Source organism: Lepidochelys kempii, chromosome 11, assembly GCF_965140265.1.
Source record: "Lepidochelys kempii isolate rLepKem1 chromosome 11, rLepKem1.hap2, whole genome shotgun sequence".
NCBI classification, from domain to species: domain Eukaryota; kingdom Metazoa; phylum Chordata; order Testudines; family Cheloniidae; genus Lepidochelys; species Lepidochelys kempii.
The window spans coordinates 37,655,129-37,677,573 of NC_133266.1; the positions used below are offsets into that span (position 1 = coordinate 37,655,129).

Below are 22,445 nucleotides of genomic sequence, written 5' to 3' on the forward strand. Positions count from 1 at the left end.
TGTTACTGCAGGATTTGTCAAACATGTGCAAAGCAAAGACAATGAGTCTACATTTACACCTATATCAGCTCACGAGGGACCATGAGATTACAGGTAGGGCAGCCCTACATTCGACAATTGTACTGAGAAGGAGAATTGCATTGGTCACGCTTCTATAGCCACCACATTTGGGGGAAAAAAAAAAAAAAAAAAAAGACTGCAAGTAAAATGTGCTAGCAGCCTAATGAGGACAAAGTTCCATTCTCTCCATGTTAGGTATAGGGAGAGACCAAAAAAAAGAGAAAAGAGTTCAATTGGTTATTTTTCTAGGCGCCAGCTATAGCAGTGTTCCTAATTGGGCAGACTTAAGAGACAAAGATTAAGACATCTGGACTGGCACTCCTGACCACTTGTACTGTTCCTCAGGATTTTGAACTGATGCTCCTCAGTGAAAACAAAGTCTATATTGAGGAATGTCTCTAATGACACAGTGAATAAAAATGAGGTGGAGTAAGACGTCTGATCTCACTGTTTACCAGAATACCTTTTTGCCAGCAGCTTTATTAGCTTCAAGAGATTATCAGCTATGCTTTATGAGGGTATATAGTTTGAGAATGCTCACACTATTTTTGTCTGCAAAAACTTTCAGAGGGACCCAGTTAATCCCTGAACTAACCATAGAATGAAAAAGAAAAAAGTAGGAAACTACATCAATCTTTGGGAGGAAGAAATGAATAAGCTTCCTACTGATTAGTAGATATTCAGTTGTCTTAAATAAAATAAAACTTCACAGCTTTGTACCCAGCAAAGCAAAGAGTGAGAAACACTGGCCAGAGAAATTAACAGATCCTAGATTTTGGGGAAGGGGATGGACAATGTTGCAATTCTGATTCTCTAACATTTTCATAATCAGCTAAGGATACAAGAGTCTATTTTGTTCATTTGAGACTACAAACAGTGATTTTAGGGAGACTGGTCTATAGGCTGTGCAGCTATGGAGGTACCAAATGTAAGTTGATGAGTATATCACACTTTTGGACTTACAAGAATCACCTTAAAAGAAATCTAGCAGTGGCTTATCCTGGCGCAGTTTGCTGCATTTTTTAATTTATTTAATATATGGGCATTGGGAGGCCTAAATTACTCATTTGGATGCACCAAGGCACGTATTTGACCATTTATTGAGTATCCGAATACACAAATGCAAATCAACATATGCATTCAATTATCTGGTTTGTATATGCAAAAGTGGCGTTGCATGTGCAAGTAGATGTGCCTACATTACTGTGCATGTATTTTTGAAGCTCTGCTGAAACTTTTTGGGCCCTGATGTGACTACATGGATTGTGAATATGCATATGTAATTTATCACATACGTGCCTTCAATTGCAAAGTCTATATACACCACTGATACTAGCAGACTAGCTGGCCTTTCTGTGAGATTCTGTTATACTCACTGGCTCAGAGAGTCTGGGACTGGCACGAAACATCCCGATTCTCTAAGAATTAAGTTCACATAAGAGTCCGTTTTAAACAGTCCCATATACATGTTTGGTTTCAGAGTAACAGCCGTCTTAGTCTGTATTCGCAAAAAGAAAAGGAGTACTTGTGGCACCTTAGAGACTAACCAATTTATCTGAGCATAAGCTTTTGTGAGCTACAGCTCACTTCATCGGATGCATACTGTGGAAACTGCAGAAGACATTATGTACACAGAGACCATGAAACAATACCTCCTCCCACCCCACTCTCCTGCTGTTTGTTGTTTCTCGGGTAGTAAGTTTAATCTTTAAGCTTGCAGAACAGTTTCCATTGTGACAACATTCTTTTACATTGGGGTGGGAAAACTTTTTGACCCGCAGGCCACATCTGAGTGGGGAAATTGCATTCAGGGCCATGAATGTAGGGCTGGGGCTCAAGCACAGGAGAGGAGTACAAGGGGGCTCAGGGCAGGGGGTCGGGACGTGGGGTGCAGGACGGGTTCAGTGTGTGGGCTCCAGACCAGCACCACTTACCTGGAGCAGCTCCGAGGTAGCAGTGGCATGCAGTGGGGCTAAGGCAGGCTCCCTGCCTGCCCTGGCCCCGCACCACTCCCGGAAGCGGCTGGCACCACACCCTGCAGGGGGCAGAGGGCTCCGCACGTTGCCCTCACCTGCGGGTACCTCCCCCAAAGCTCCCATTGGCCGTAGTTCCCTGTTCCCAGCCAATGGGAGTTGTGGGGGGCAGTGCTTGCAGGCAAGAGCAGTGCACAGAACCCTCCACCCTCCCCTCCCTTCCCCCCAGGACATGGTACCGGCTACTTCTGGGAGCAGCACGGGGCCAGGGCAGGCAGGGAGCCTGTCTTAGCCTTGGGGCGCCATGGCAGTGGCAATCCCGTGGGCCCGATCCAAAGCCCTGAGGGGCCAGATCCAGCCCACAGGCCATAGTTTGCCCACCCCTGTTTTACATGCTCACAGCTCTGACATGTTCATCTTTTGGGTTGAAATTTTTCATGCTTGATGTCCAGCAAAAGTATGTTTTGTTTTTTTAAGTCCAAGCAAAAGAGTAGCAGCCATTTTTGAGTTATGGCAGGGTAACATATTTGCAGTCTTTTTAACTTGAGTAATTATAAAGCACTTTCAGCCATAGGGGCAGTAGAGAAGATCCTCAGAGTAAATTGTCCCAACTCCATTTAAGTCAAATGGCAGTAGAGCTCCATTTACTTCAGTGAAGATATCACAATTTATACCAGCTGAAGATCTGCTCCTTGTTATTGTTATGTGACTCCTCACATATAAGAGGAGCCGGGGAGTGATTCAGGTCACCAGGGAGGCCAGCTCCACTCCACAAATAAGAGAATCGCACCCCCCATCCCTCTAAAATAATTCTGGACACTTGTTCTTTTGGCAGGATAACAGCACAGCAAACTGAATTATCTCAACTATGAGAAGAACAAGGGAAAGCGTACTGGGATATTTGCAAGCTAGAAAGGAGGGAGATGCAGCCAGCTGTGTAGGCAGCCACCAACTGGCTATTTTAGAGCTGCCTCTATTTCTCTCAGCCATATTTAAAGGGCCAGCTATCAGGAAACACATTTCTGGAGAGTTCCTTTAAACTGGGGAGCCTCAGTAGTGCAGTCAATTGCAAAGAGAGGTGCCTGTGTGAGAGAGACTAAAATCTCACTTATTTGAGGGCACATTATCTGATTGAAAGAAGTCCCCAGATTTTCTAGGTTGGAATTGATTAAAATAATTGTCTCTTTACTCTCTTTTTTTTTTTTTTTTTTTTTTTTTAAGATTAGACTTCTGTAATAAAGAGATGTAATTTTTACAGCAACAACTTGCTTTTCACATACCACCACTAGGTCATAGGTGGGATTTAGAAACCGCAAACAGTCCACCGTGAGGAATAATTTATTTGCAAACCATTTCTTTAATTGTTTTTAAAACTGCCCCTACTTCAAACAGAGACAAACCTCACACAACCAGTTCCTGCACAGACACTGCATGATTCTGGGTGCCCCCCCCCCCCTTTATACTTCACAGCTATGTCTCCCACTAGGCAGGGTGTTTCTGGGAGTTTGGAGGGGAATAATGGGCAGGGCCACCCAGATGGGGGAGCAAAAGGGTCTGTTTGACTCAGGCCCCCAAATTTCAGAAGACACCCAAACCAAGTGGTGTTCTGACCTAGCATGTGGTGCCTCTCATGTTTGTTCCAGTGATGAAGGAGAAGCTAGTCCAAACCTGAGTGACGCTGCGACTCCATGCAACAGGTCACAACCCCCAGAGTGGGGAGCTGAGCCACTGCCTGAATGCTATGCAGGCTCGCTCTCTAAGCTCCCTCCAACCCAGTGCCTCCCCTCCGTGGTAATTTTTTGGAAGTATGGGGAACCCTCAGTTCCAGATTTTGCCCCAGGCCCACAAAAACCTCTGAGCAGCCCTAATAATGTGGAAAGAAGAGAGGGAGTGTTTCATCTGCTGCTAGCCACAGTGTTGCCAGCTCTAACCCCCCCCCCCCCCGCCCCCAAGGCTCATGAAATTTAGTAGTTTTCTGAAAGCCCCAGCTGCTGGAGCCAAGTGATTAAATCATAATCTCTGCTTTCATTCGTAAAAGTGTCTAGTTTTCATGGTTATGGAAAAAAGCTTGCAATCATTGAACCTTAAAGGCTCAAAAACCCAAAGGCAAATAAAAAAACATCCAATGTATTTTTAAAAAGTCTCATGATTTTAAACCACTCGTGGTTTTTTGATGCTTGGGGTTGCTGTACAGCAGCCACTCCATGGAAGAAAAGTGCCACAACCCTGGGGGCTGTTACAACATTGAGGTTGCAGCAGCAACTCTGGGGAGGTTCTGCTGCCACTCCATAGCATAAGGGAGAGGAATCTTTCCCCAGCCCTCATGAATAGGCCCAGTGCCACTTGGTTACTTACTAAACGCTTTGAGCTAGGGGACAAGATGTTCCCTCAGAGATATAGATGTTTGTCACACAACTTCTGTGGAATGTACGACTGCTGGTGGAATTTCTGAAGTCTACCAGTCAAATAGTTACATGGAAGGCCCTTGTAGGCTCCACAAGTTGAATAGATCCAGAGTAAGCAGTTTGCCAGCTGTGGATTTTTTTTTCTCTTAAGAAAAAAAGAAAAGCCAATAAAGTTAAATGCAACCTCTGCATTATTTGCAACATTTCAGAATTAGAAGATTGTGGTCCTTAACCTTGCATAACAGGTTTTTTGCATTTAATATCGATAAACAAGTAGATTTAGTGTGTGTATATATATAAATAAATAAATAGACACAGTAAACAGGTATGTGATTACGCAATTGTTTTTATAACAAAGGAGCAATTATTATTTACATAAGAGAAGATAGGCAATTACTGACGTACTGGTTTTTTATGGGTCTGACTGATGCCAGGGTATAACATGTTATATGCCACGCCAAGAATTAAATCTTTCCACATAATAGTGACCCCAATTAATAAAGTTAGGCAATAAAAATACCTGAAGTATTGTGATGGATACCATAAAGGGTGAAGTTTGAAACTCTTTTTCAACTTTACCCAGTAAATCCCCAAGTTTTAGTGGTTTGTAGTTTTGCTTCAATGTGCTCCTCCTGATAGCTTGTGAGTTATGGGAAGCAGATTCATTACTTGCATTTGCTGAACTGGATATGATTTCAGTTGTTCTGGTCTGCACATTATTGTTAGCCCTTTTTCCTGACAGAGATTAATTGAGAATGGCAGTATTGTCAGGACAGGCCTCTATATAATGAGGGCGACTGTCATCTGTTCTTACAGTCACACTCCATGTTGCCACATCATGGACATCTCTATAAATCCTAAGAAAATGAAACGGGGAGTGGAGAGGTCTTAGCAAGATTAAGATAGGACTAGTGAATGCTTTGAAATACTATTAATTGAAGATTATTTACTACTGGAGTCAATAGGTTAAGAAAAAATTTTTTAATTACCCACATAACTTAAAGAGCCAGTAAAGATTTTCCTCCTGAAAAACAATTTGAGAAATCATGAAGGGTCCTTTTTTAGTCCTAAACTTTTCATTAGACACACAGTGTTGTAACCAATTTGGCAGGGACATGAGGCAAGGAACCTTGCTGTGAAATTTCACAGTAGAATACAGTACCATACCTATAAAAAATAATGGCTGTGGCTATGGTAACCCAAGGCAAACTGTGTTATTTGCATCAGTTGATAACCCAGCCAAGATGCAATTTACACATTACTGCTGTAAGAGGACATGATTGATGTAAGCACAAATGACCTATCACAACATGAAGTCAAGAGTATTTTTTTAAATTGTTTCTAAAAAGCATTCAGGAGGAAAAAGTGCATGGATTTGACACTTGACATCTCCTGGGAAACTTTGAAAAAGCATTTTGCTAAGAAATTATTCTACTCATATAATGTTTATTTTCTTCACTTCATTCCTCTACTTTTAGTTAGTGCTAAGTATATTTGCATAAAAGATCTGATTTTGCCACTACTGAAGCCAACGATAAAGCTCCAGTTAACTCCAGCGAGACCAGACCCAGGCCCAGAATAAACCACCTTCAAATAGAAATGTGCCCAAACCAGAACTACTTATCTGTACGCACCCCAGGCCAACATTTTATGGGATCTTGATAAAACTGGACCTGGATGGGAACCAGTCCTCGTTAATGCTAGACCTTTGAAATTACTAGGTCGCTAAATTTTTCTGGTTAAGCACCCACAGTTTGACCAGCCTCAGCGTAGCGGCTCCTATGCCTCTCTTCTCCAGGAGCACGGCATGGGGAAGGAAGCTCGGCCAGAGCGTCTCTAGACCCGCTTGGGGCCATTGACGGACTATGCAAAGCAGAGCTGAAGGCTGCACAAATTTATACTAAAGTAGAAAATAAAGGAAAAAATATACATAAGCAGATTTTTTTATCCAAAAATATTACACTTAAAAAAATGACAGCAGAAAAATATTTTATGTTCAGTTGCAGTTATAAAAAGTTTCAGGTGGGGAAGTCCTCTAGTAAGGTGTCTCAGATTAATCAACCAAAAATTGAGGCACCTAAAAAAATAATCACTAAATGTTTTGAAACTCTGGTCCTAAATTGACCAGACATGTACTTCCCCCACCCCAGACTTTGGCTTTTATACAGTTTAATAATTCTATTCCATATATGGTCTAGAAAAAGAAAGCCTGATGTAGAACTGACTGTTTCAGTTGTACTCCCTGAGTGAAATAGATGTTGGACTACAAAAATGTTTGGAATGTTCAATAAACCTTCAAATAAAGCTGTAGGAGAATAGCTTGCAATCTCCTGTAAAATCACCTATACCATCTGTCCAGAATTTCTTCTGGAAATTACTATACAAGTATAGTACCAGAAACATAATAGTTTTCCTGGAATTCTTTGTAGCTGAATTTTTAATGTGCTGAATAATTATCTTCTCAACAAGATGAGAAACTTTTACTTGAGAAACTTCATGTCTTGTCTGTATAGAAATGAAAGTTATGATCAGAGAAGACTCTTGCAAAAACTTCTCTTTAGGGAAAGCTGATTAGGGTCTATTATAATCATTAGTAGCATTATTCCCTTTTCCTTCAGGTGTACAGTCTTGGTAGATTTGCATGGGGCTGTCTTCACTCAGCTGGGCTTGCTGCTCTCTAACAGAGCATGGAGTTATCATGATGAGCAGCTGCACCTCCCCTAGGGCTCTGATCTGGGGTGTTTCACAGGGCTCAGTGCTGTCACCACTCCTATTCAACCTCCGTGTAAAGCCCTGGGGGGGGGGGGGAGAAGAGTGAGATGAGAGGTTTACAGGCTTATGCCAGGCTTACAGAGTTGGGGGTGCCTATCATACCCGGTGCAGACACTGCTGTTTCCAGTTATCCCATTGCAAGAATTCATCTAGAATCGAGGGAAACATTGGATTTAGGCTTAATCCAGAGAAGATTGAGATGATCTTGATAAAAGAAGAGAAGCACTCTGAAAAACTGACAGATATTATAACAAATGAACAACATCTGCAGAATTTCACTTTTTCTATCTGCTTGAGAATTGTCTAGGAACAGTTGGCAAAATTCTCAAAATGTTTTAATTATTTATCAAATACATTATGTTGTGCAGACAGCTCATGAAAATATTCTCAATGAACCTCAGTTTGTCCTAAATCGGTCAAAGAAGTCACACAACATTGTCTCGCTCTTTAGTTGGATGAATATCAACATCATAACCAAAGAATACTGTGATGATTGATTACTCATTTTCATCTTTGGAGGCAGAGTCATAAAAACCTTTTTAAATGTACTTGAAATGCCTCAAGAATGCAAGGGTGCTCCAGAGGGGTTGTCACTGCTGCTGAATCTAGGTCCAGTCTGCAGCTCGTTACAAAGGACTTTGGCTACCATCAATGATCATGCAAGCAACTTAATTACATGCCTAATATTAAGCACACAATTAGACCTACTAATGCCAAAGCTACGTACCTTGCTCAATCAGGGCCATATTTAATGTAAATACTTGGCAACCTTTGACATTCTCAATTACTGGCTTATTTTCTCTGATGGAACAATGTTCCCCTGCCCAATAAATCCATATATTATTGTGACACCAGCTTCATACTACCGTGCAATGGAATTACAGTGCAAGGAGAGCATTACTGGAAGTAAGTGACATGATCTTTTGTCCATTAGCCATCAAAAAAAAAAAGTGACAGATCCTTACGTGACCCTTTGATTGATGTGTTAAAGGGGGCCCTAGAATTCCACCACTCAGGATGTTCTCCCCTGCTCTGAATAGTGCTAAAATTATCCTGCGAAAATTTGATAATCCCTGGGGCACAGAAAAATACTTTAATTGTTTACCTTTGGAAAGCATGTTTTGTTTTATTAAGACTCTCCCTACATGGGGGTCTATCCCTTTTCTCTGTCTCCCCATCCCCCAACTCATACACATCCTGCCATTTAAAAATACAAAAGGTTGAATGCACTTTGGTACTAAGTATATACTCCACACTTTTTTTAAGTACAAAATATGAACTTTTACAGCAGATGCCCTCAATATAAACTTGTTTGCCTAGTGCTGTTGCCTTCCCTCCTTGGAGGAGGAGGGACATTTAAATTGGAACACAGTTGAATAGATTTCTTAGTCCCTCATTCCTCCCCTCTGTGAGGACAGGACAAAGGAAGCAGTTTGTGTATGTGAGCTCCCTTGTGAAAATATTGACAGCACATGACTGATCGCGACATGAATAGCTTGGTACAATTAGCCATTTTAGAAATATATTTTTAAGAAGTTTTCATATTGTATTTAAGACTACATATTCAAGATACAAAACTAAAAAGTTAATAAAATACTACTATAAGCATCTGAACTGACAATGCTACATGTGATTAACTGTTTCATGGGACACTATGCTTATGTTCTGTCTTGTCAAGGGAAAGCACATGTCCTGCTTCTAAAAGCTTGCAAAGAGCCTGTAAGTATTTGTGTATACTGAGGCACCATCATTTAAGACTCCATCATTGCAATCACTCTGAAAGTGCTAAGTAGAGCATATTGACATATCTTGTCAAATGCTCAATACAAAAAAAGGTAACAAACAGAAAACCTGGAACACTGTGTGTTTGGTTGTGGTGCTACAATAAAAGAACTATATTTGCCCAAGCCTACTGTACTATGAATATAGCTACCTTATACCAATTATCTGTTATATGCAGGACTCTGTGGGTTTACCCTCAAATCAGAAAGGTTATCTAAAAAACCTATTAGCTTAAAATGCCATCAGATCCTGAATGGATAATGGAGATCTTTAATAATGAGATTCTGGTAACTTAAAGCTAATACATAAAGTGGGCATTTTAAAAACTTTCTGTAAGAAAAAAATTCAAGATCTAGTATTCTGAACAAAGCTTTAATATTTGTTGTCCATGCAGTGCTAATATTCTTGATATGAAACTTGACCTGCCACACTCTTGATTTTGATAGCCAATTCATTACTTGCTTCCAATTCTATATTCTACATCCCATTTAGATATTAGATACCCTGTTATTAATAAAAATGCTGTATTAACACACATCCTTTAAAAAAATTAAAATCCCTGTTTGTAATCAGATATTAAATCTTAAATACTCTTCCACACCCTGTTGCAATTTGTGGGATGTCATTTCAATCGTTCACTCTCTCAGTTCTCAACAATCGTCCTATTTTCTTTTCTAACAGACTAGGAACACCCAGGGAGCTTCTGAAGTTACTGGGTGACTAAATAAGTCATTGCTGTATGTTTTGGGGTTTTGTTTTTACTATGGTCATCATAAAACTAAGAAAATCTATGTTTGCAAAGGAAACCAATAAAGCTTTTAAAGTACATACACGCACATGCTACATGCTACCTACACACATACACGATGGGGATGGTCATCTCTGGGAGCTATTGCTAAATCAGGTCAACCCATAGAACCATATGACCAAAGGTACATGATAAATACAATTTAACACCTCACCTGAGTTCTGCACATAAAGCTCACTACCTGGGCTATGTTTAATATTCCAAACCTAGGAACAGCTTTCAAACAGTCATTGTGACACTCCTTTGGGGTACCCAGGGTTGGAAGGCACCTCACTATCACCTGCTCTTAGCATCAGAAGCTTTGTCTGTGCCTGTTGAGGGTCAGCTCTCCATCTCCACTGGCCATGGGCAGTACAAGTTGTCCCCTCTAGGCCTTGCAGGCCCTGATGTCACTATACACATTAGCAATAGGCACACTCCAGGAGGATGCTCGGAGGACTCTGCTATTGGTGTGTCCAGCTCCTGTTCCACTGGACACTTCAGTATTCACAGATCTGCCACTTCCAATACACCCCAGCCTACTGCTTCCACCTCAGATCACTGCTCTGCTCAACCCACAGCACTTAAACTTGTTTTCACTATAAACATATCTAAATTTATTTAACAAAGCCCAGAGATTTAAATAGTAGCAAGTATTGGAAACAAATGGTTATATATAAAACAACAACATGCTTTCTAAAGCCTAGATTTAATTAACAAGATACTCTCCTGTCTTGTAGAGTATTGCTCACCCAAAATCCTTGCAGTGCTTTACAGCCAGACTCTTTTTATGAGATAAGCACACCGTCAGCTTATCTCCTAGGTGAAGGACTGTGTGCATTCACCTGCACCCCAAGATACACCAGAACAATACTTGGTCTTTATTCATAAACACCACATCTCCATGCTGTTTATTTCTTCTGGCAAATTTCCTCTCTTGTAGATTTTACAGTCCTTTGTTCCACCCTTATTCATTATGCAAATCAGCATACAGTGTGAGGCATCTGCTACCTCCGGCCTGAAAGGAATGTCTCCCAGCAGTGTCACCTCCTGGTGACCTGCCTTACTCCCAGATCTTAAGAACGTAATTTTCAGTATAGATACATAACTCCTAACATATTACTGCACATACATTTGGCAATGATTATGACGACCAGTGGGTTTCTGGCTCTCGGTGGAGACCTCACCCATTGGTGAACTATTTTGCAATTATCTGACCCCAGGGATCCCTATGAAAGCCGATGCATTCCCTGTGCCCTCTGCCCATTTGCCTCAGAGGTCCTTGGGTCACAACTATTTTTTATTTAAAAATACTGTGTACCAGAAAACTGTGGAATTTCATTTTGAGTTACATGAGCCGAAGGGCCAGGATGGGAAATAATCATTCTTGGATGAGCGATGGCTTTAAGATCTGATATCTAATGAAAATTTTACCTCAACTAGAAAGCTAGGGACCTCTCTTCCTACTGGTATGAGACATTTCTTGTTTCTAGCCGTGCTAGATCACGAGACCTTAAAATCAAAATATAATTGATTGAAAAATAGATTTTTTTGCAATTTTACAGTTTCTAAAATGTATTAGTTAATTTTCTTCTCCCTCAGAAATCTGTACAGCTACTTGTGGTAACTAACGTGCCTGTCTTTATTAGAGAAGGGTAAGGAAAGTCATAACCCAGTCTACTATAAAATTTCCTAAACCACTTTATGTAACATATGCAGAATACCGGCTGGTATGGTGCAATATAAATATTTTATATATCATGATTGCACACCTGAGCTACACTGAACTATATAGCTCACTCATGGCATCCCATACTCATACTTATAAAATCTTCATATCACAACACAGTATCATGTATCCTAATTTGAATTGTATGTTGGTCTCAAAATGGCAGTTAATACAAGCTTCTTTTTAAAAATAAATAAATAAATAAATATAGTTGTTGCCTATTGATCCCAATTCAGCCAGATCTGGTTAAAAGTTCTGAGAAATCTTGCTGGATTAGGGATTTATTTTTTCAGTTTTGTTCAGGCTCCCACAATTCTATTGAATTTAACAAACTAATGAGAGTGGAGGGGCTAAGTCTCACTAATGCCGTTGTGGGATTCATGCATGTAAATTCTAACTGCGTTCACCTGTGGTGGTGCTCAAAAAAAATTGCATGCCCAAATGCCTGTGGTGCATAGCTTCATATGCACAGAGGCCATATTTTAAAAGGATTGCTCCTGTATACTTAGCTTATTGATTACAAAGGGAAGACTCTGAATACTGTGACAAATCCATAGCTCCTCATGGAGTCAGGATTGCTGCTATGCTGCACAATGTGACTACTCAGAATGTTCGCCCGTGTGCTCTAAAGCCCATTAAAATCAATGGGCTTTGGAACAGGCTTGAACATACAGGCTGACCACTTGTGAAGAGGGATGGCATCTCCAGTGATACATTATACTCTAGCCAGTACAATAACACTGTTAATGTTTTCTCAGTATGTTACCATTTTTATTTCCCTTGCACAGTACAAAAGTTTTAGTATGAAAAACAAGATATCAGTAATGGAAAAGGCAAATTCTAATACTAAAATACTAGAAGTTGGGCTTAAAGTAAATTCAATTTGAGCCTGCCACTCCTTCCTTAACTCCATAATTTGAGCAAATAAATGATCTTGGATTATAAAAAACATCTGTGTAGAAGAGAGAACTCACCAATCAGCATACCCGTTCACTACTGGATGGAGCATTACAGGACCGTCCCTTCAGTCCCCTCCTTCCAGTGACGATTGGGGTCCTTGGTGGACTGGTTCTTTAGTGACTCAGCCCTAGAGCCAAGTTATGTACAGCCTCACCCCTTCTGGTGTATCAGTGTCCCAAATAAACTGTGTCCTTCACAGTACTAGTCATCAATTTGAAATCTTCCAGCCCTCCTGGACTCCTCTTCAATCTCACTCTTCCCAGAGTCAGGGATTTCTGGGCTTCTACCCAGCATCTCTCAGCAGAACTCAACTCCCCACCCTCCAAATAAAACAAGCAACGTAGGCCACTGCTCCTCCATGCCACCGCCCCCCCCCGGGCTTGTGCTTTCAGTCTCTCAAGTTCTCCCCAGCTCCTTGTTCCTCTTCCAGACCACCAACCCAAAGGGCTACCTCCCAGAGGCCTTGTCCCTATTTCTGGGCCCCTCTTCTCCTAGGTGTCTCCTCCTGCTCTGAGCTCCTTCCTTTACCTCCTCCCCAGCTGGGTTTGATAAGAAATTGAGTCTCACACAGCTTCCAGGTGTAAGCAGGTGGGCTAATTGTTCTCTCAGGCTTCTGTTAACCTTTCATTTACCCATGTTTAGTCTGTGGTAATAATGCTGTAGGGCATGGCAATACAGCCTTTGTTTCCACTTCCTGGTTAAAAGAAATTTCCTGGTAATCTGGAGATAGGGTTAGAGTGACATTTTTCCTCTTTATTTTTGCTGTATCGATTGGCTTCCTTTAGGAAAGTCCAGCGGGGGTGGGGGGGGATTTGCCACATAACTAATATGCACACAGCCTCAGTTTACTTCAAAACACAACTGCACCTGTGCATCAGAGGGCAAAATTTTGAATTCAGTAGTACATGAGACCAGTTTTACTGGAACCTTCTTTCTGGGCACCCAAAATGAGCACAGACACTATGAGCTCTAGGTTTTTTGCTGCCCAAGCAAAAAATTTGCCACCCCTGGAATTTGCCACCCCTGGAATTGTGCCGCCCCAAACGCGTGCTTGCTTTGCTGGTGCCGAGAGCCGGTCCTGACTATTAAAGCTGTTCTTTTGCTCAAAATGAATGTTAACAGCACATATTCAGTGTTCTGTGATACATTCATTCAGAACACTGAGGCTACATCTACATTTATGATGTTGTATAGAGTACAGTCACTGCACATCCAGTTAGGAAGAGCTTAAATAGCAGTGTAGACGATGAAGCACTGCTTAGCTGAGCAGAGTAGTATAGTGTGCCCTACAAGCCTGAGCCCTAGGCCAGCGGTTCTCAACCGGGGTCCGCGAGCCCTTTCAAGGGGTCAGTGGGGCCCTGCTGCTGAAGCCCTGAGCCCTGGCACCCACCCCCATGGGGCTGAAGCGTGGAGCAGTACAGAGCTTCAGCCCCAAGCCCCGGCGTGCCCCCCAACCCCATGGGTCTGAAGCCGGGAGCAGCACAGGGCTGAAGCCCTTAGCTCTCCCCTTCCCTCTGCCAGCTGCAGCCGAGAACACGCACGCCTGAAACCCTGAGCTCCCCCACACTGCTGCCAGGAGCGGAGTGGGGCTGAAACCATGATGCGGGCAGAAACCTTGAGCCCATGGGCAAATTTGAGGGAGCACAAGGGTGTTGCCCCCCAAACTGCAGTGCCTTATCCAGAATGGGGCAGGTCCACCCCTCACGCTCCTCCTCTTCCCCACCCCCCCTCAGGCCCTGCCCTCTGGCCAGGTCCTAGGCAGAGAGCCGGAGCCAGGCAGTGTGGGACAGCTACTCCTCTGGCTGGCGGTGCCATGGAGTGGGTGGCCATGGAATTCCCCTGTCTGCTGCTGGTGCCCTCCGGGGTTGTGGCTGCTTCTCAGCTCCCAGCCCCCTTGGACTGCTTATGCAGCCAGTCAGAGCTGCCCGGATGGCTCTGGCCCAGCAGAGCCCTTGGTGGCTTGCTGAGGTGAGTCAGGGGGTGGAGGTGGTGCTCCCTCCCTGGACCCTGCCATGCAGGGCTGGCCAGCGCCCTGTCAGCCCTTGCTCCCCAACCCCAACTGCCGACCCCTGCCGGGCCCTGGAGTTGTTCTAGCATGTTGCAGGAGGCCTCAGAAAGAAAAAAAGGTTGAGAACCCCTGCCCTAAGGTATATATCAAACACAGCTCTCTGCATGCAAAAGCTGTTCCTTCAGTTTAGTGTCCCACTGTCTCCTCACTGCCTGAGTTTTTTCCCACTGCAGTGAAAGGCTCCAGCAGTGGGGAGACAGTTCACAAGTAGCTACACGCCACAGGCAGGCAGGCTGTGTTTACACTTATGTGTAGCTACACAGGGCAAAGAAAGGCTGCAGCAGCAGGGAAAGGCTTCTGCAGATCTCCACTGCCGGGAGTCTTTCCCTGTGGCATGTAGCTACACATCGCAGTGTCAAGCATGGACACAGCCTGCCTCCCTGTGGCATGTAGCTACGTGTGTAGTGTCTGTAGTGTACATGCACCTGCAATTGTAGAATAGCCCATGTTGCAGGACAAGTTCTCCCCTCCAATAAATATGCACGTGTCTGTTGAGTCAGTAACAAACAGTAGCAAAACCAGCACTTGTGTTTTTAAAAAGTGTACTTTTGAATGGGTATTTTGCAATCTTTCAAAAATATTTTACCACAATAGTGTCTTAGTTTATTGTTTTGAAAATACAATCACCATAAGCACACACTGGGGCAATATTTACTGTAGATGAGACAGTGTTAGCTAGAGCAATGCTGCAGAAAGCTACTGTACTATTTGTTTAGAAAAGTGCTATAATCACATCTTTCTACCATTGTCTCTACTATAGTTGTATTCAGATCTTTACGTGAATTTATTATGGGTTGTTTTATGACAGCATATTCTTCCCTATTATGGTTATTGTGCTTAGGAACAGGATTCTAGTCCAAACCTGCTTAATTTAATGGTTGCCAGGGCACATATTAGTACAATTTGTATTAAAACTGGGTTTGTAGATATCCATATCCATACTCATATCCACTAACTCTGTTCTACAAGATTTGTGTGCCTATTAAAGAAGACTAAGCAAATATTAATTTATTATTTATATTTTAATATTTCATTTACATTTTATCTTATATTTTAACGTAAAATGCTTTATAATTTATCTTAAAATATTATGCTAGATTGTGGAAATCCAAAAGAAGGAAATGAATTCCCAGCTACATCCCTTTTAAATTTTACTGATGACCTAAAATATAGTAACAGCTTTTTCAATTGGATGTAATATAAGATGAATTATTAGCCTGTATATATCATAAACACATTCTTCCAGTAGGGATATATTCCAGTATAGTGTGTTGTATCAAAGGACTTCATGAAATAAAGTTCAGGAGAATGATAAATCTTGTATCATAATAATTGTCCTCAAGAATATATGACACAGCAATGGAAATCTTTTTCTCATATTTTTCAGAAATAAATGAAAATTCCAAGAAATAGAAGCTGCTGCTATACAAAGAAAGAAAAGACAAAGTATCTTCAGGGTTAATATCCTCCAACTGAGATCCATGAACAATTACACAGTTATTTTTCTATATCGAACTTTAAGGTTTGTTAATAATATGCTGCCTTTGCGGGACACAGAGGTGCTAATGGTAAGAAGGCTATTTATTCACTATACTGAATAGAAGAGCTACAGAAACAATGGCTTCCAAGGTCTCATGTTTATATGTTCTGACAGTAGTTTGTTGGGCAAGTGCTCTTTGGTATTTAAGTATAACTCGTCCTACTTCTTCCTACACTGGCCACAGACACTTCAATACCATATCAATAGCCAGGAAAAATGTCTCCTTTGGTAATATAAGAACTCGACCTATAAATCCACATTCATTTGATTTCCTTATAAATGAGCCTAATAAGTGTGAGAAGAGCATCCCTTTCCTAGTCATTTTGATCAGCACGACTCACAAAGAATTTGATGCAAGACAAGCGATTCGCGAGACGTGGGGAGATGAAAACAACTTTAAAGGCATTAAAATAGCCACTCTCTTCCTTCTTGGGAAGAATGCAGATCCTGTATTAAATCAGATGGTAGAGCAAGAAAGTCAAATTTTCCATGACATTATTGTGGAGGACTTCATTGACTCTTATCATAACCTTACTCTTAAAACGTTAATGGGTATGAGGTGGGTGGCTACATTTTGTTCAAAAGCAAAGTATGTTATGAAGACAGACAGTGATATTTTTGTAAATATGGATAACCTTATTTATAAACTGCTCAAACCCAACACCAAGCCAAGGAGAAGGTACTTTACTGGTTATGTCATCAATGGAGGACCAATAAGGGATGTCCGCAGTAAATGGTACATGCCCAGAGATTTGTATCCTGATAGCAATTATCCACCGTTCTGTTCAGGCACTGGCTACATTTTTTCAGCTGATGTAGCAGAACTGATTTACAAAACCTCCCTCCATACCAGACTTCTTCATCTTGAAGATGTGTATGTGGGACTCTGTCTTCGGAAGCTTGGCATTCACCCTTTCCAAAACAGTGGCTTCAATCACTGGAAGATGGCCTATAGCTTGTGTAGATATCGCAGAGTGATCACAGTGCATCAGATAACTCCAGAAGAAATGCACAGAATTTGGAACGACATGTCAAGCAAGAAGCATCTCAGATGTTAAGATTTTTACAGATGTAAATACTTTTTTTTTTAATTTTGGCAGAAAGGAATCGGATAATTTATAGGCAAATTAACTTTGAGGAGGGTTTTAATAACTGCTTTTGCATTCTTCTCTTGACTCCTGGTTTGCACCCTTCAGACTCTATTCATAAAGACATTACAAAACTTAAAGGGGCCAGAGTCAAATCTCAGAATCATTGCTCCCTATCACAACATTTAAAAAAATCAGCTCTTGCACCTGTATGTATAAGAACAGTAGTAGTTAACCAGAGCTGCATAACAATTCATGCCCATGCATCTGAGGTGAGAGTCTGGCCCTAAAAAATGAAGAATCATGTTAACATCTTTATCTCATCCTCACAAGCTATAAGTGTCTCTTTTTAGGGTTCTATTCATAAATATACACACAAATATAAAAAAATATACTCAGTGTGTGCATTTACAGCTTGAGTGCTATCTTTGCACTGATTTATACACCTATATTGGCATGTACATTTTACTATACAGTGTGTGCAGTTTAAAAAGCAGTTTATTGCTGGCAGAAAGGCAGAATTTAAACAAGTGTGAATATAACATTGAAAATGAAAATAGTGTAGGTCTAAGAAACAACGCTACCTGCCTGAAAGTTATTTATTTAATAAAACCACATAACTCCCCCTAACTAAAAGAGGCCTATCTAATATAATCTTACAATGAAATATAATTTGTGTGTGAAATACAAGACAAAGAAAATGTCTGCAACAAAAAATAAAAATAAAATAAAATGTGTATTTGGGATAAAGGTACTTAATATACTTCAACATTTTCTTTTTAAAGCAAGTGCAGCATATCTCCTTCGGACGTGTAGAGATATATATGCACTAACAGCAATACTATTGTGGTACAGTATTATTGGAATAGACAGTATTATCACCAATAGAATTTTCATAAATTATAGTGTCTGCCAGAGCAAATATGTAATTTTATTGAATAATGAAAAATATCAATAAAATAATCCTTTCCTACTGTCTTACTGATTAGAAGCACGTTTACAGTCTCCACATCACTCAGTATATCATTAAAATTAAACACATCATATTGTACTTAAAGCATTTTGCTTTCTTAGAGCTAAATTCTGCTTTTTACCACAGTGCACCCATTGCAGAAAATGTAATTACTCAAGATTTATACCAGTGTAGCAGAGGAGAATTTGGACCACACTAAAAATACTTTTGGGCAACAGAAGGAAAGTATAATAGCAATTATGTGGATCTCTCAAGGGGAGAATAGATCCTCACAGCAAAATCAAGAATATTTAGAACCAACATGTACATAAGCCAAATTCTAGTCTTTGTTTCACATGTGGAGCTCCCAGTGAAGTCATTATTAATCCAAGAAGTCACTGAGGCCCAATTCAGGAAAGCATCTCAACTCAGGACAGCCCTTAAGCACACGCTTAACTTTAAGTATGGGATTGAAGTCAGAGAGGCTCAAGAACATTCTTAAATGTTAAATACATTCTTAAGTGCTTTCCTGAATCAGGGCCTGGGAGCTGAGCACACACAGATCCCAGGGCAGAATTTGGTCTTCAGACTACATAACATGTGTCTTCTTAATTTAAATTTTCCCCTCTAGGTACAAATGCCGTTCCCCTTTAGGATTCCCTTTCCTTCCGTGGCCTCTTTCTACAGTATAACCTGCTTCCTCATGCTTGCTCTTCTCTACTCCTGTCTCAGGCCTGTGCATATAATGAGAAGACAATAGATGTCAGAAGCACATCTCTCCAACCTTTATGTATACTAGTGGAGGGAGATTACTGAAAAATATTTTCTATTTGAATCATTAAAGAAATGTGCTTTCACTGCCTTCACACAAGTGTGCTTTCTGATAATATTCTTGCAGGATGTTCACTGGAACAAACAGATCTAAACAAATATTCTAGAGTATTCATGGAAATTGAATTTTCACCTAGTAAACATGACTATTCTCACTCAAAATCTGATATTAACAGATATCCTCATTCATCCAGGTGACCTAAATGTCCAATCAAAACAACTAAAATTTCAAATATTAAATATTTACAGTTGGAGATGGTCAAAAAAATCCAAAAATAATTTTGTAAAAAAATTCAAAATGTTGATCTTGTTTTTGTTTTGATGTGCTCAGAATGAAACTGTTACTCATTTTTTGTAAAATATTTATCATTTTTCAAAATGGTTATCTAAAATTTTCATGTTCTGAAAAGTTATTTTAAGAAAGTGAACATTTCTATAACCATTTTGACAACACATTTGACATATTTTCTTAAAAAATTAAAGCGGCACAGCATGTTTCATAAAAACAAATTTGACAACTGACATTTTTTCACGAAAGAAAATCATTTTTGAAAAAGGCCATCATTGCATGAAGAGTTTTGTCTGAAAAATTTCAGCCAAATATATTCACAATCCAATCCAAGAATTATTTGCTGAAATTAATTATTCAGAAAATAATTTCAGCAAAAAGAATTCAAGAATATTGCTGCATGTTCACAGTTTGCAAACTGAAAGAGGCAAAATTCATCATAAAAGTTATAGCTATAGATTATTCAGCCAACACTGGTGTCCAGTGTTGTGTAAACAGAAGGATAGTAAGTCCATATATCATTCAGGATATCCATGGGGAAGCAGTATAAAATAACTGATTCATTGTTTATGTGAAATCTCTGAAGTAATTTTGCCTTTAATATTATCTGTTGTTAATATCATGCCATAGGTGTACATAGCACTTTATAAACAAGTATACGAACACTCCTCCACCAAGGAGCTTACATTCTAGTGACAAATCCTGCTAACCGTATTCACATAGCAGTATTACTGATTTCAATGGAACTACTTGTATAAATCAGGTGAGGAGGATTTGGCTTTTAAACCACACTATATAGTGCAGTGAGTGAAAACAATAGGTATGGAACTTTACTTCAGAGTTAGAAGTGAAGCTATACAGTAGTTAGCCCAATAGTTGCTGCTAATTTTTTACTACAGTAGCATGTGTATCCTTAGAAAAAATCCAGAAATGTCGGCTATGAACATTGAATTTGCTACAAAAAAATCAAGATATATCCTTCTCAGCTGACCTAGTCCTTGATAAAGCTGTTCTTGCTTCCTGCTAAACTCAGAACTCTAAGAAAACAAAGTTCAGCTGTTTGCACATATGCATTTGATACACGCACACAGAGTGAATTTCATCTTTTCACACACAAGCCCAACTATGTGCAGGTAACTAAATGGAGGGTGAAAGATGGAATTCACCCCAGCTCATGGGTAAACCACAGACTGCAATGCAGTCTCTCCATGGACACTTACTGTAACTGTTCCAACCAATAAGCTGGAATAGCCTCTGCTGTATCTCCGCACATTGTGCAGGGATATTGGGCCCTGGATCCAAAAACTTATAAATCCTGAGACCTTACCTCCAGCCATTCACACTCAGCAGCGAGACCATCCCTCTGTAGCCCATGAGGGTCACAGAGCTCCTGTTCCCATCATTGCAGGGCTTGAGCTTGGAGGGCCTTGAATCTCCTCCTTTATAAGCAAACTGCCTCAGACAGCCTAAAATTGTATTAACAATTAGCAAGTACATCTTGAAAATACTATTTCCTGGTGTTTATAAATAAATAGTTTTTTGACAGAAATGTAAATATTCATCCTGGAACTCGTACATATGTTTTGAAGGCATTTTCTTCTGTATTCAGCTGTATATATGTGTAGAGTCTGCTTGCAATGGAACATTCTGTTATGCATGCAGCTGGGTTAGGCATTATGTTTGGTCAGTGCTTCAAAAGCCTTAAGCATGTGTGCCCTAATTTTTGAATATACGAGACTTTTTTATGTCAGGTGAAATAAAACATGAACTAATTTTCTATTTTTATTAATTTTCTGATAATGTACTTCACTAGCTCTTTACTACCATGATATGGATTTAGTATTTTCTCATTGCTCAAAAAATAGAATATGCAAGCCACATCTGGAAAGGAGGGATATGTATGGTCCTAAAACGGACACACTGTCCCTCTAATCCAAAAGTATTTGTGTTGGACTGAATAAGGTTAAATAGCAACAAGCAATGTTTGCATTGGGCGTCCTTCAATCAAAACAAATATTTGTGTTAAAGGTCATTTTGTTTTGTTAAGAACAGAGCAAATGACAATTTAAGAGTGCTGGATTTTTAAATCACTTTAATCAAAATATGAATACAGTCATAGTTGGTTTTGATTGAATTGTAGCTGAAGAAAGCACATGTACCAAGAAGCTGGGGTGGGCGGGAGGGAAAATGTCTCTTTTGGAGGAATTTTTCACTGTAGCATTGCCTGTCAGATGACTTGGGAATACTTCAGTGAGTACTCAAGATTCATTTTCCATCTTTCCTAATATTTAGATTCAGTGCAGATATTGATTCTTTATGGGGATTTTTTTAAAACATAGATGGCAAGGGCAATTTATAAATGAAGGAAGTAATTAATTAGAAAAGCGTGTTGATAGCAACTGAACTTTAGGTGTATCATTATATGTGAATGGCTGTATTTATTTGTCAAAATTGTATGTATTGTTTTACCTACTGTAAGTGTCTGTAAAAATGAATTCTTTCAAAGTATTATTTAGGGTTTTGTGGGATTGCCAGTCAAGCTGCTAATCAAGATACTATTTTTTGTATAAATGTCAAATTAAAAAAAAACAACGAACAAATGAAGGCAAATGAAAACCTGACAGTGTCAATGTACAGTTTGCTTCTTCACCTCTCTCTTTCTCAACATGTAAACTATTATCAGAAAGCACGATGCTAATGTATAGGCCCATCTGCCATGAGAAAGAGCACTGTTCTGTAAAAGATGATTTTTTTTAAACATTGGGAAAAATAAACAAAAGGAGAAATTACTGTATTGTTCATCATTTCTGTAGATTTCCTCAAGCTACTGTACACATCGTTCAAATGTTCAGTGGTTTTCGACCCTGAAGAGTCAATCTTGAAACAAAACCTGATAAGGGCTGGGCTTTTTCAGAGGGGGCTATTGGGTTCCTAGCTCATTTCAGCTCCTTTGACAATCCCAGCTAATGATGTTAAGGAGCCAGGCTATGCAGTTCTGAGTTGAAGATGGGGTGCAGCCAGTGATGAGCTGCCAAAATCTTAACAACCGGTTCCCTATAAAAAGTTCTGATTTAAGGGATGTCCCCAGTATGTATTTTTTGTACCAACATGGTTATCATATGTCCGTATTTTCCCGGGAGGAATTTTTAAAATTTAAAAATTTAAAAATTCCTCCTGGACGGCGATTTAAGAACCAAAAAGCCTGACCT

The 22,445-nt window shown here is 40.2% G+C and overlaps 1 protein-coding gene across 3 annotated transcripts in view; it reads left to right on the plus strand.

Moving 5' to 3' along the window:
- B3GALT1 (beta-1,3-galactosyltransferase 1) overlaps positions 1-19,201 on the plus strand; it is a 329,525-nt gene extending 310,324 nt beyond the window's left edge. For all 3 annotated transcript variants that reach the window (XM_073305743.1, XM_073305744.1, XM_073305742.1), the window contains one exon: positions 15,924-19,201. In XM_073305743.1, coding sequence (XP_073161844.1) covers positions 16,154-17,134 — 981 coding nt within the window. In that variant the 5' untranslated portion in view covers positions 15,924-16,153 and the 3' untranslated portion in view covers positions 17,135-19,201. The remainder of the gene's footprint in view (positions 1-15,923) is intronic.
- The last annotated feature ends 3,244 nt before the right edge of the window (positions 19,202-22,445 follow it).